The 12,745-nt window shown below is 42.8% G+C and overlaps 1 protein-coding gene across 4 annotated transcripts in view; it reads right to left on the bottom strand.

Annotated features, from left to right (window-relative positions):
• Nucleotides 1-3,295: 3,295 nt before the first annotated feature.
• Nucleotides 3,296-12,745, bottom strand: part of LOC124413048 (protein neuralized) — a 57,124-nt gene continuing 47,674 nt past the window's right edge. For 3 of the 4 annotated variants that reach the window (XM_046893365.1, XM_046893363.1, XM_046893364.1), the window contains exons 2-4: nucleotides 8,221-8,387; nucleotides 6,763-7,331; nucleotides 3,296-5,830 (exon numbers count right to left, since the gene is read on the bottom strand). In XM_046893365.1, coding sequence (XP_046749321.1) covers nucleotides 4,738-5,830; nucleotides 6,763-7,331; nucleotides 8,221-8,387 — 1,829 coding nt within the window. In that variant the 3' untranslated portion in view covers nucleotides 3,296-4,737. Of the gene's footprint in view, nucleotides 5,831-6,762; nucleotides 7,332-8,220; nucleotides 8,388-8,478; nucleotides 8,565-12,745 lie in introns of those variants that run through there. The other variant, XM_046893366.1, reaches the window with a different exon arrangement.

Below are 12,745 nucleotides of genomic sequence, written 5' to 3'. Positions count from 1 at the left end.
ATCAATTTGTTATTTTTTTTTCGTACGGTGTTGAATAATTCTCGTTATTTATATCTACAAACATCATTTCAAAACGTTAATTCATCATTTCACACCGTTGAAATTAATCAAGCTAACTAAATATTCAAGAAGAGTTGTTTCGAATAAGTGTTCTGCATGTTTTTCACGCTTTCCAATTCCTTTAACCCCTGCAGCGTTAGTATTATTTATTCGTCTACTTTTTATCCTCTTCTAGCGTTGAAGTTAATCAGGTTAGTCAAACATGCAAAAGAGATATTTTAAGCCCTTGATACCGTTAGCTTTGCTGCTGGCTAATTCGTTGAGAAAAGAAATTGGTCTCATCGTTGCGCGACAGCCTTACATAGATGGGAAATGTGAATAATGGTGCTCGATTAGAGATATTTGAGGATTTATTGTATTACAACGTTTCAGTTGCATGAATTATATTACATATGTATAAACATCATCGCATTCTTTACACTGACAGAAAAAATCGCACATATTTTAATTATATTAGGTAGGTATAGGTATATTTATGTGTATAATAATAATAATAATAATAATAATAATAATAATAATAATGAATAGATAGAATAATGAGGGTGCAGCTTTTAGACATCACATAATGCGTAAAGTAAAGTAAGAGAAAGTAAATTCCCTCCACGTATACACAATATAGTTTGGCATGCGAATATACGTTCGGAGAATGGATGCTTAATCCGTATGAAAACAGATATTCGAGATTCAATGCATGTATAAACAGAATTAAAAGACCGAATGATCCGTGAAATAGAACAAAACGAGAATTAAAAAAAAAAAAACGATTATTCGGAAAAATCACCGCGACTCTGTATCGTTATTATATAAATTAGAAATAAACCTACGTAATATTCCTCGAATAATGCTACAGAAGGTAAAATACCAGAATTAAATTATATATTATATGTAAATAGGCGTAGTGAATAGGGGGTTATTGAATTATACGTGTTTAAACTGATATTGGATTAAATATTTACTCGTTAGTTATTCGCCTGACAGTATTATTATCATGTCAATTAAAATAATCATAAGTGATAATCGTGTGATAATAATGGTAATATAGTGATGATCAAAAAATGAATATAACAATCATAAGTGATGCGTAGGGTGGTCGTATTAATAAAAGAAATAGTATCAACCTAGATCGGTAACCACTTCGTTACTCGATCGACGTGTCACATAAATTTGCCTGTATCGCTTCATTAGTAACTTTACTTCTTTATCAGCGAATTTTTGGGAACTGTTCTTCTCGACGTCATACCCTACATATTATATACACGTACAGGGTACATATTATATATAATAGATGATATAGAAAGTTGCAGTTACGCATCGTTTAAAATTATGTTTATAGAACAATTGATTATATTATTTCCTAATAAATCTGTGGCCTGCGCATCTCTGCGGGATGATTCAAGATCATTTATTTTTCCATCTCGTATTTATAAATTTTCGTTTATATATCATTTGGTTTTAATATTATTTCGTTTTCTCCCGTACCCATTCTTTTATTTACCTCTTTACTTTACTTTATTTATTTTATTTTATTATTATTCACTCATTTCTTTCCCATCATTTCTTACTCACTTTTTTTTTTCTTTTTTTTTTTTTTTTTTTTTTTGGACTTGCAGATCCAAGGGTGAGCTGCCGCTCGCAGGACTAGAGATTTCACTACTGCTTCGCGTGTGTGATAACGTTTTATTTTTCCTCTGTTTACTTTTCTCGTTTTTCGTTCTTAATTCTTTTTGGAAATACAAAGAGGGCGCGAGTCTAACTTTTTATACCAAAAATTTTAACTAATTCGAAAATAAAAGTATCATCGAGCGTGATTCCTTGTTTTGATGATGATTGAAAGGAGAAAAAAAAAAAAAATCAAAATATAAATTCCTTCACCACAACGAAACGGTCAACATCAAACAATACGATCCCTATTATATGTTACCTACACGATTCGCGCGTTTCAAACGAAGCGAATATTTCATTTGCTGCAGAAGATGTATTCAATTTATTTACGATCAATATTAGACGATGGTCATCGACATTAAAACAAATACTACACAACGCACTTTGTACTTGACACAAACGACGTATGCGTCTCGTATTTATGTATACGTGTTGTATACCCTACGTTCAAAGCTGTACAGATCAAGAGTAAAAGTTGTCGTTTGACGAGCGCCTATTATTTACTTATGAATGTATAATTATACCGCAGGTGGCATTATTTCAGCTTATTTTTCATTTATTTATTTATTTTTTTTTTTTTTGTTTTTTGTTTTTCAACTACTGTTTTACTTTTTTCTCTCCGCAATTTCTAATACATACCTAATCCCGAGGATATATCTTATATCGAACAAGGATCAATATATTAGATTGAACGTGAAAAATGCGAGGAAGAGATATGTCCGCCTAAATATGAGTGGAGTTAGAGTCAAGTCGCTCAAGTCCGGTCGAATCATAAATCAACGACGCGACAGTGATCCGAGCATAAGGCACGACCTGTTATTATTATATTACCGAAATAATTGTTCGTATCTTTATTCTTCTCCCTCTTTCCATTTTATACTTATTTTTCGTACAGTTTCATCGATCCTTTCTATATTCTATTGTTTCTGCGACAAGTGAAATTTTAGATCTAGCATAGATCCTGGAACATATTACTATTAGTGTTTTTTTGTTTGTTTTAGTTTATTTTATTCATCATAATTTATATATATATATATATATAAATATTTATATATATATAGATGTGTAATTTTTTTTTTGTCTTTTTCTCTTTTTTCTCTCCCCTTCTTTCTCTACTATTCTGTTCTATTATAGCGTATGAAAATAAAATGGCTTTGTAAGAAATATTATTGTGGCGGTCGTAATATGGGAAAGCGAATTTCATCAATCTTACGACGATGCACGTCAAGGTGATATTTCAATTATTCTGTACTGTACGGCTCTGGCAGAGTTGACATTTATCATTTTTTTTTTTTCAGCAAACATTTGAATTTCAAATTCGATTTTCTCTTTTTGTCAATATTGTAAATATTTGTCAAGTTATTCAGTTTTTTTTTTTTTTTTTTTTTTGTTTTTTATTTTCGATAATATAATCTCATCGAGATATATTTTATCCGCTTCGACTCAAGATTATCGAATTTTTCGTATACAATCGTGCGTATTTCTGATTTGGCACGTTTTATTTTAATTTCATTTTTCTAATTCTCCAGTATACCGTTATGTTACTGCCGTCCTTGAATTATTTTCATTCATTTCCTATTTATTATTTCACGTTTGCAAAAATGATGCAAACTTTGGGTAAACTGGCCAATGTCTTTGGCAATAAAAAAGTGCTGCGGTGCAAAGACGACTCGTCAGCGTTTCAAAGTTACCATATAATTGATAAATGATTATGGGCGAGAAAGTGAAAAGAAAAGAAAAAAAAAACAGATATTATAGTTATCTTGCTTTGTTTACTCAAAAAACAACAGTGGTTTTCGACTATCTAAGAAAATACCGGACGAATCTAACGTCTCGAACAAAAAGCCCCTGGGCTCGAAGGCCCGCGATAATAATTACACGTTCAATTAAATATTAATGACGATAATAGTAATGACAATAATAATGATAATGATAATAGTAATATTAGCATAGCAACGATTGTAGTCATAATGATAATAATCAGTTTCGTAATGATAGTAATAATAATAGCACGCTACTTCGTATAAAACACAATTCGTTAAACTAGAATCAATCAATCCTTCACATTCAATCAAACATACCAGAAACATTCATAGAATATATAATCACGCGCCCTGATGCAAATTTTCCGCGAGAGGAAAATGACCTACAGAATATAATCGGGGCGCCTGTTGCTAATTATTATAATTACACAGAAGCATCAGGTGAAAGTGATTATACATACCTATGTTATTACTTTGGACGCATATTTTGTGCCAGATTAGTGGTTAATATTATGCGATGGCAGTGTTGCCTACGAACCAGAAGCACTCCATTTCATTTGACATTTCGACATTCTCATTTACTCTCTTTCCTTCTCTCGTTCTTTTTTATCTCTTTATCTATTGACGTCTAATTGACAGAAGTTACCGACACGTATAAAACACGAATGAAGTAGTCAATTACTCTCTAAAAGCTTGTCGAATTCACGAATTACATATATGCGCACAACCACGAACGAATCATAACAAACGCCCACGTCTTTGTAACACTCGCATGCAGCACTTTGGCGAAAAATACGAGCCGTACAAAAATTTTCACAATCATTCACAATGCGTATTTACAAGTCTCAATTTGAGTCTGAATTTTTTCAATTTTTTTATCGAAGAATTAAGACGACACACGTTTATCGCGATGTTAAAAATTAAATTATCGTCAATAATTAAAAGAGGAAAAAAAGAAAGAAAAAAAAAACAGAAAGGAATATCGGCAATAAATTCAAAATTCTAACCACCACGTCTACCTCGAAAAACATACCGAGAAAAAAAAAAAAAAAAAGAAGACAAAGAAGAATATAAATGAAAATAAAACCCTAGATCAAATTCCCTAAAAACAAAGAAAGAACCTGACTGAACACCTCCGTCGCTAAGACGAAACTAACGCTCCGTTTTGTTTATCCATACCGCGTAACGATCTTGCCTAAATGTATAAATAAATCGCAAACGATGGATAACATTAAAAAACCCTGGTACAAGTTCATGACCTATAAATACGAATAACGTCCCTAATGATCGCCCTGCACAAAGGGCAATGCCCGCCGCCCTTTCCCCGCCACTGTTGTATGGCGCAGGGATAGCACATGCACATGTGTCCGCAAATGTAAAGAACACTGTCGATGTTCCGTTCGTAACATATCGAGCACTCGCTGGGTTGTCCCGGGGTAGGCTGAAGGCCTTCGCTCCATTGCTGAAGGTGGGACGATGCCTGGGACGTCAGGGTGCCGTCGAGGGTCTGGTAAGACACGGGGTCTACGTAGGTCGAAGATCCGGTGCTGATCATGGTCCCCGTGAGGGGTGGCGACTGCCGCGAAGATCCGGGGTGAGAAACGGCGACGGCGGCCGGAGGCGGGGGTGGTGGATGGTGAATGGGAGGTGGATTTCGGTGTGAGGAGGCAGCCGGTGCGTATACGGGCTGCTGCGGAGTGGAGGGTGAGGGTGCGGGGTAGCCACCCTGGGGCGGTAGGTTGACGACGAGAACGGTGCCGCCTCCAACGGCGGGTTTGAACTGCACCATTTCGGAGAATCGGGAAAGCTCGGTGGCCGCGTTGCTGTGATTGGAGTGCTGAGTGCCAGCAGGTGCGGCAGCCTGACGTTGCTGCCTCGGGGGCGAGGTTGGCCGGCCTGCGAGCATCCTGACGCGCTGAGTGCTCCCGTAGACGTCGACGAACGCCCAGAGCTGCAGGCTCTGGTCGACGTGCATCACGACGCTTGGCGCCCCGCCGTTTTTGCTCATCTGAACCTCGCCGTAATGCGTGACGGTAAAGGCGATCTCGTCGCCGGGTTGCGGGCAGGACGCCACGTCCTTGGAGACCACCCAGTACTCGGGACGATCGAGGAGGAGGTCGCTGTCGTCAGGGAGGTCCTCGGCCGTTAGTTTCGACGGGTCGCAGGACGTCAGACCCAGCGCTAACGCACCGACGTACATCGGTTCCGTCGCCAGGATCTGGACGACCAGTCGTTCGCCCAGAAGAAGCGGTCGACCCGTGAAAGCGTAGCCGTGGCAGAATTCCGTGTCACTGCGGGTCGCCACGCACTGCTGATTGCTGAAGCATATGTTGCGACCTCGAGTTCTGGAATTTTCGAAACGGAGGAAACTGTTAGCCTGCTGCCAATTATACACATTAGAATGTCATAATGTAGCATTGATTATTACGGAAGTTGTAGGGGAGGGGGATCGGAACCCGCGACCGGATTCGTTTCACTCCTTAAAAGCTCACGCGATATCGAGGCAATCGATTCGAAATTCTCAACGGCGAACGGACGTACGACCCACGAGGGATCAAGGTTCAAAGACGAGCTTAGTCACTCTAATGCATATTGAGCAGCGTCTATCACCGTAGGCAGACCCTGGTTTTCAACTTAAATGCGCGAATTAGCATCGGACACGAAACGATCTATCCCTGAGATTAGCGTCTATTTAATCGAGTTCTACGACGTCGATCGAACGTTGGAGTCTAGTTGAGCTTCAGCCTGAACGGAATTTAATGTTAGAACGAAAATTTTGTCAGATTAAGTTCAGACAGAATTGAAGAAATCGTTGCTGATATATGAGTTTATAATATCATAGATTACAAAACAGAAACATCTGTATCTCGTGATTTAACTTTAAGGCCGGAATTCGGTTTTAAAACATTGATTTAATACCGGAGGAAACCTTCTGTCTGCCACAGTTCCCCCCCCCCCCCCCCCCCCCCCTGAGTTTATACCGAAAACTCGTAACTTTGAGAGCTCTGAAACTTTACGACCCTCTCAGCCTGATTCTAAAATATATTATGCATGCTTGAAGTAAGTAGAATCCGAAAGGCTTAAATTTTAAATAAACAGAGTGAAACGTAGCCCGATCTTAATGAGGTAAAGTGAGTTCAGTAGACCTATAAGTTTGAATTGTTCTCTTTATACAAGCGGTGTCGCGGACTTTGTTAAATCGAGAATCTGTAAGTCAGGGAAAAATGAATCCTCTCATTCGATCAACAGACTGCAATTAAGTGCATTGTGTACTCACGAGTGGAAAGGTAGGGATTTGAAGACGACACCGGAAGGCTGAAACCTCAGCCCAGGTAGGTCAACATCCGGTTCGTGGTGAATGGACATGCTCTGCATTGTAGGAACGATAATTCTCTCGACATCACGACCAGCGTTGCTGGCATCGTCCATCGCGGAGTGTCTCGAGTGCTGGGCATTATCCTCGTTACTATGATCGGCGCCGCGTTTAACATTGTTGAAGTGTTGCCTGTTCGGGTCAACGAATTCGATAGCGGTGCTGTTCCCGTAGACGTCGATGATGGCCCAGAGCGGACCCCGGGTTTCGACGCTGCTGAAGAAGACGCCCTTCTCCTCGCCGTTGACTCCGAAGTGGACGTCGCCGGCCGACGTAACGTAGTAAAAAAGCACCGTATCTCGTTCGGCGAAACGTTCGGCCAGAGCTTTCGCCCAGTACCCGGGTTTGTTCGTCAGATCGGGGCAGGCGTACTTTGGAAGTCCGCTACGTAGATTGACCGGATCGTTTGCGGTGAAACCGAACCTGATGACGCCGCTCCAGTTGTCGGATATCTCGAGGAACTTGACGCAGACCTGGAACGGAAAGATGGGGAAAATTAGAAGGAACTACGAAGCGTGTCTCCACTTTCAAGACATTCTAGGACAATTAACGGACAACGACGACCCAACAAATTGAGCAAAGATTACGCGGCGACAGCAGCAGCAAAAACCGTGATTTTCGGAACTTGACAAAAGGCATTCAGCTAGTGGACATTTAGTGTTAAGCTGGATAAAAGAGGTGTTGCGATATTCCATTCAAAGAACTGTTTACACCAGATTACAGGGTCTCCTTGTAAAGTGATAACAAAGTTGATTTGCGCTGACGGAATTCCGGCATGTTTCGGAGGCGATAACAACCGATAACTACGCTAACGACCTCATCCGCGATATATCTTTTCACGAAGTAACTAAAAAAGTTAGAAAAAAAAAAAAAAAAAAATACCATGAAACACATAATTGAAAATTTTGCCACTCGTCAAACGCCGCGAGCAACTGCTTACGAAAATATCACCACGTCACACTTATCGCTCTTTGGAGCTCGTATTATCGAGTACAGCGTTTTCACCCACGCGACCGGCGTGGGTCGAGCATTTCGTCCTGACGGCCTAGAGCCACCAAGAAACTGGCCTTTACTCAACATACTATCAAACCATAAGAGCGACACGCGTGGGTCTCTCGTGCCTGAGTGTAAATAGCAGCAAATACTCGACGCGTTTGGCCACAAACGATTCTCAAGAAACCTGTGCGCCACGCCCCCTCCATCTTTCAGTCTAGCTCGTTCCGGAGTTTGGCTGCGTTATTTCATCGATGGGTGTCTTGTTTTTTTTTATCGACGACAAACGTGGGCGCAATGGCTAATTTCTATGGCACATGGGATTTGCTGATTGAGTTTCTATCGGCGACAGAGAGGCCTTGATTTTACCTTTTCCCCGATCCGTACGGGCCTCGCGCTGAATGTGACACCCTTGCAGAAGCTCTCGTGTCTCCTGGCGATAGTTCCACCGTTGCAGAGTCTGATATTATCCCCGTGAACTCGGTGGAAGGTCAGAGGTGGAAGGTTGTTGGTACCGGCACTGGACGACCTGGGAGCTGTAACAGAAATTGAGGAAAATGGTTATACAGGATGAAATGTAAAGGTACATAGAAAAGACTGTCGTAATTGACCGGCAAGTCGATCCACCTTTGGCGGTACGCCTGACATCCCCTCTTCGATACTTCATCGCGGTGGTGGTGTCACTGATTCGAAACAATTATATGCGATTGTGAACAACAACGATAACAACAACAAAAAGAAAAATAACAACAAGGAAAGGGTCCCGAAGGAATGATCGCGGCCTGTCAAGAGCCTCCGGGAGGAAAGTGAAAGGTTGTAGCTTCTCGGAGCGCCAAGTGACTACTGAAGCCGATCTTGAGTCCGCGGTGCCAGTCGATGGTCAAGTGCCTTCCTGTTGAGCAACCGGTGCTTGATACCCACCACTAGGCAGGAAGCCACACGCCTCAGACCGGATGTGTCCGATGCGGCATCGCTCCATATATAAGGAGAGCCGCCCGAGGCAACGGGCCTTTGTTTTTCACGGATGTAGCTCCGTTGCAGTTCGCGGTTCTTGCCCCAACCCCGATTATTACACACCTTCGTCATTTGCTCTTGAATAGTATATTCGAAGAGAATACTGTAGAGTGATGCATTATTTGGATACACGGAGAGAGAGATGGAGAGAGACTTGCAAAGATGTAATAATCGATCGAGTCGGCCATTCATCTCAGACTGATTCTCACGGTCCGGGTAAGGCATGATCGTGGATACGAGGTATGAAAACGCGATTTTCCGTGGTAATTGATGCCCACAATTCCGCGTGATACTTTTTTGTGCCAGATATAGGTATTGTGTATGTAAGTGAAGGAGCTTAGTTGGTCGGGGCGGCGTGAAACTCGTTGATGTATTCCAGCCTCGGGGTACGAGTACGGTATAAAAAATGAACTGACTCATATGTCAAGTCGCGGTACGAAATGAACTCTAGTAGTATAATGATAGTCCACCGTAAATGTACATAACGATAAATTCTCTCCTCGGGACTAGGCGACGGTCAACGGTCGTTTATGAAAAGTCTGGTGTCTTAATTGAAGCGCGCAGATGTCGTTGTCATTCTCGGAGTAGAGGAGCAACGTCGCCCTGAATTATGAAACAGCCGGCTTGGATAGATACGGTGTGTTTACACACCGAGCTGCAGAAATACACATGTGACCTCGTGATGCTCCATGAAGGGGTTTCTTGTCCATCCCAGCCTGCAGTGGAAGACAACCGCATAGAAGTAGGATAAGTTTCATATACGCGTATATATGTTCCAAGGATCGGCGTCGGAAGCCACCGTGGGAATAAGTCAAGACTTGTTGTTTACCGTTGCTCGCTGCAGTATCACGGACTGAGTGTAATTCCAAGTTAACAAACCGCGACCAACTTACTTCTATCCATGCCTCCGCCCCGCCGCGCAATTCATACTCATAGACTCCACTGTACAGATATTTGTCCATGTAACATCTGCAGCTGACTGACTCTCTATCCCATGGATATCTATTCCTATCACTCCGTAACGGGGACCGTTCAGGAAGACAAGAGCATACGCCAAAATACTAACGCTGCGGAAGTCACGCAATCGACACCTACGTGCCAAAATTACCGATCGTTTCATCGTCAGTGTCAGAGAGTTGTTTCATTGATCAAGTTAAAGGATGCGAGCATGTCTCGAGACGTTCCGCAATTGAATCAAATGACACTGAAATCTTTTGTCTCATAGTCTCTTGCTTCCTCTGCGACAGTAGGCGTGTAATCCACAAAGATTTCAGAAGCGGAATGAACCTGGATCGTAGCTAGTGGAGCAAGGAAGGATCGCTCCCGTTTTGAGGCGAGGTTATTCGGATATCACAAAGTGATTCGGAGGCAGATCGAAGGTTCGTTTCAAGTGGCGACCGCTGTTTTTCATCCCGATTCTGACGTGCCACGAGGACGTTGCGTGGTGGATTTCCTCGGGTCTGAGAGCGCTGGATCAAAACATTGAAGTTATTGTCCCGGAACGCGACTGAGTCTCCGGTGGAAAGAGGACAAGACTTGTTCCGTCGAAGGGCCGACCTGCAACGGTGGCAGATGAACTGTCCGAATGGATCCAAAGGCTTAGACTACCGGTGACTGGATGGTGGACAGAACTTTTCCAACAACGAAAACGGAGCGTGATGAACCCTGGAGCCGAAATGTGGTCAGGTATAAATAATAAGTGCCGAAGACCTCTGCTGGTTTTTTCTTTTCAGCAAAGATTTGCAGACTCAATGATCTGTCAGCGAGACGAATCGTCGGTCTCTGCATCCGGAAGAATCTTGATGATCGAGGAGAATTGTTGCAGTAAACAGGATGACCGGACATTGCTCCGTTGGTCGGATTGAATAAGACCCGTGAAGATCGAGATTAGCCGGGACGCGTATTGACCAAAATCGACGGATTCTGTTCACGATTTCCTGAGTGTTTTCTTTTCTCGATCAACGCTGGTATTGGAAAACCGGTGCAGCAGTTGCTTCGATTATCCATCACAGCGCAAGAGTCTTTCAAACATCCTTAGAAAAACGCAAATGTGTGCTAAAATCTCGTGTTCTAGGCGCGTGCTTAACACGCCACAGCCTTCAATCACGCCTCATCGAACGGATCGCAATCACGCCGATGGCCGCATAGCACCACCGATTTTCGGTAAAAAAAAAAAAAAAATAACGTGAACGAGAGGCAAATCACGTACAAAGTCAAGTGCCGAGAAGTGTGTGTAATAAGCTGGAGGCTCGTTTGTTCCGCTATGAACACCGGTATGCATGTAACGTCGGAACGAGGTGGAGACGGGTATTTGACGTCCATGAGTGGTACTAACGTTTCCAAAAACATCTCGATCCTGCGAAGCACGATTCGCGGTGCAATACCTGACCGATTTTCCCCGCTTCTGATGCACCTCGACGGTATCTACACCGTGGGAAAGTGTCTACTGTGCGTCGATCGTGAGGTGATAATAATTCCGCGATCCAAGTTAGATTGGAGTTGAAATGATAATCGAAGGTGCAATTAACCGGTTGTACGGTTGTTATTTTGCGCGTTTTAATCGATCACTTTGCTGCGATCCTCCCGCGACATGCATTCCCCCACCTTTTGGGCCCGATCAGCGGGCGCCTTCGCGCAGGATTGCCAAGGATTGCATAACCGCGTTGTTGTTCGTGGAAGCGGCGGAGAGAGGCGAGTATCCTCGGCGTCCCCTTCGGGCCCCTTCGGTCCCCTGAATGCCTGGCGCGCAAAGTTGCCTAGGAAAGATCACGACGTCGGGCGTGGGAACAAGGCCCCTCCTAGGAAGTCTGCGCGTAATGTACCTAGCACAGTTTCTTCGTCGAAAATTGCTCTATTTCCGTAGGATTCTCTGCCCCAGCTTCTGGGGCTTCGGTCTTCCCTATCGCATTATATCCCGGTTCACAAATTCTTTTTGTGGAAATAATGGCGCAACGACGATAGTTATCGCAAGCTGCTATAGTCAGGGTAATCCGGGATATTTCATTACGCCAATTTGCGAGGGGGACTTGATCCGTCTTGAAGGCTAATTGGACTCATTATGGACGGAGATAAGATATTTGGAGTCTATAAACAAGGCAGAAAGCAAACGGAACTATAGCCGTTATTGAGGTGCTTCACCTCAGCCACACCCGCAAGATTTAGGAGCTTATCCGCACGCTAAGCTTTGTGTACTATAGGATTTCCATTGACTATAAGACTGTGAAGTATTTAAAAAACTACCGTGTTCAAAACCAAGCAGTGTTCTAAATTCCCAGTTAATTCTGCCAGAATCAAAAGAACTAGAACATTGTACTCGCTAATCTAAACCACGATAGAACCAATGCAAATGCTACAGTGATTTAGAATTTTTATGGTAAAAATCGTAAAGTATAATCGAATCGGTGCATGAAAAGTATTCATGAATATTTTCCAAGCAGTCCGAACTGCTTGGCCTGCAGATACAAGTTGGACTCGGCATGACGTAGCCGCAGACGATGTACCTACTCGTTGATTGGTCAAGGCGAGATAAACATTGTCCGCAAGCGTGTGGGTTGATCAATTATTTTCCAATACATTGATCATCCGATTGGCAGCTGCGGTTCGATCACACCTCAGGTATGCCCGCAGAGCCAAGAACCTACGCAGAGTTCTCCTGCTCCAGTGCACTCGAATTATCCGCCCTCCATCTTCTTTATTCGAACACTAGACAAAGAAATGCCTGCTAGTCTCCTCGTCCTCGGCTGCTGAAGCTGAGGCGGGAGTCTCCGGCCAACCCGGGGGAACTCTGTACTATTTCTGTTCCATCTCCGTTGAACACGTGTGGCCGGAGGCGGTTATACGAGTAGGTATCCTCTGCACGAGACCGAGGCTCGTGACTTTC

Source organism: Diprion similis, chromosome 12, assembly GCF_021155765.1.
Source record: "Diprion similis isolate iyDipSimi1 chromosome 12, iyDipSimi1.1, whole genome shotgun sequence".
Taxonomy (NCBI): Eukaryota; Metazoa; Arthropoda; class Insecta; order Hymenoptera; family Diprionidae; genus Diprion; species Diprion similis.
Note: the sequence above shows the minus strand (reverse complement) of the source record. Positions and strands in the feature narration are given on the sequence as shown.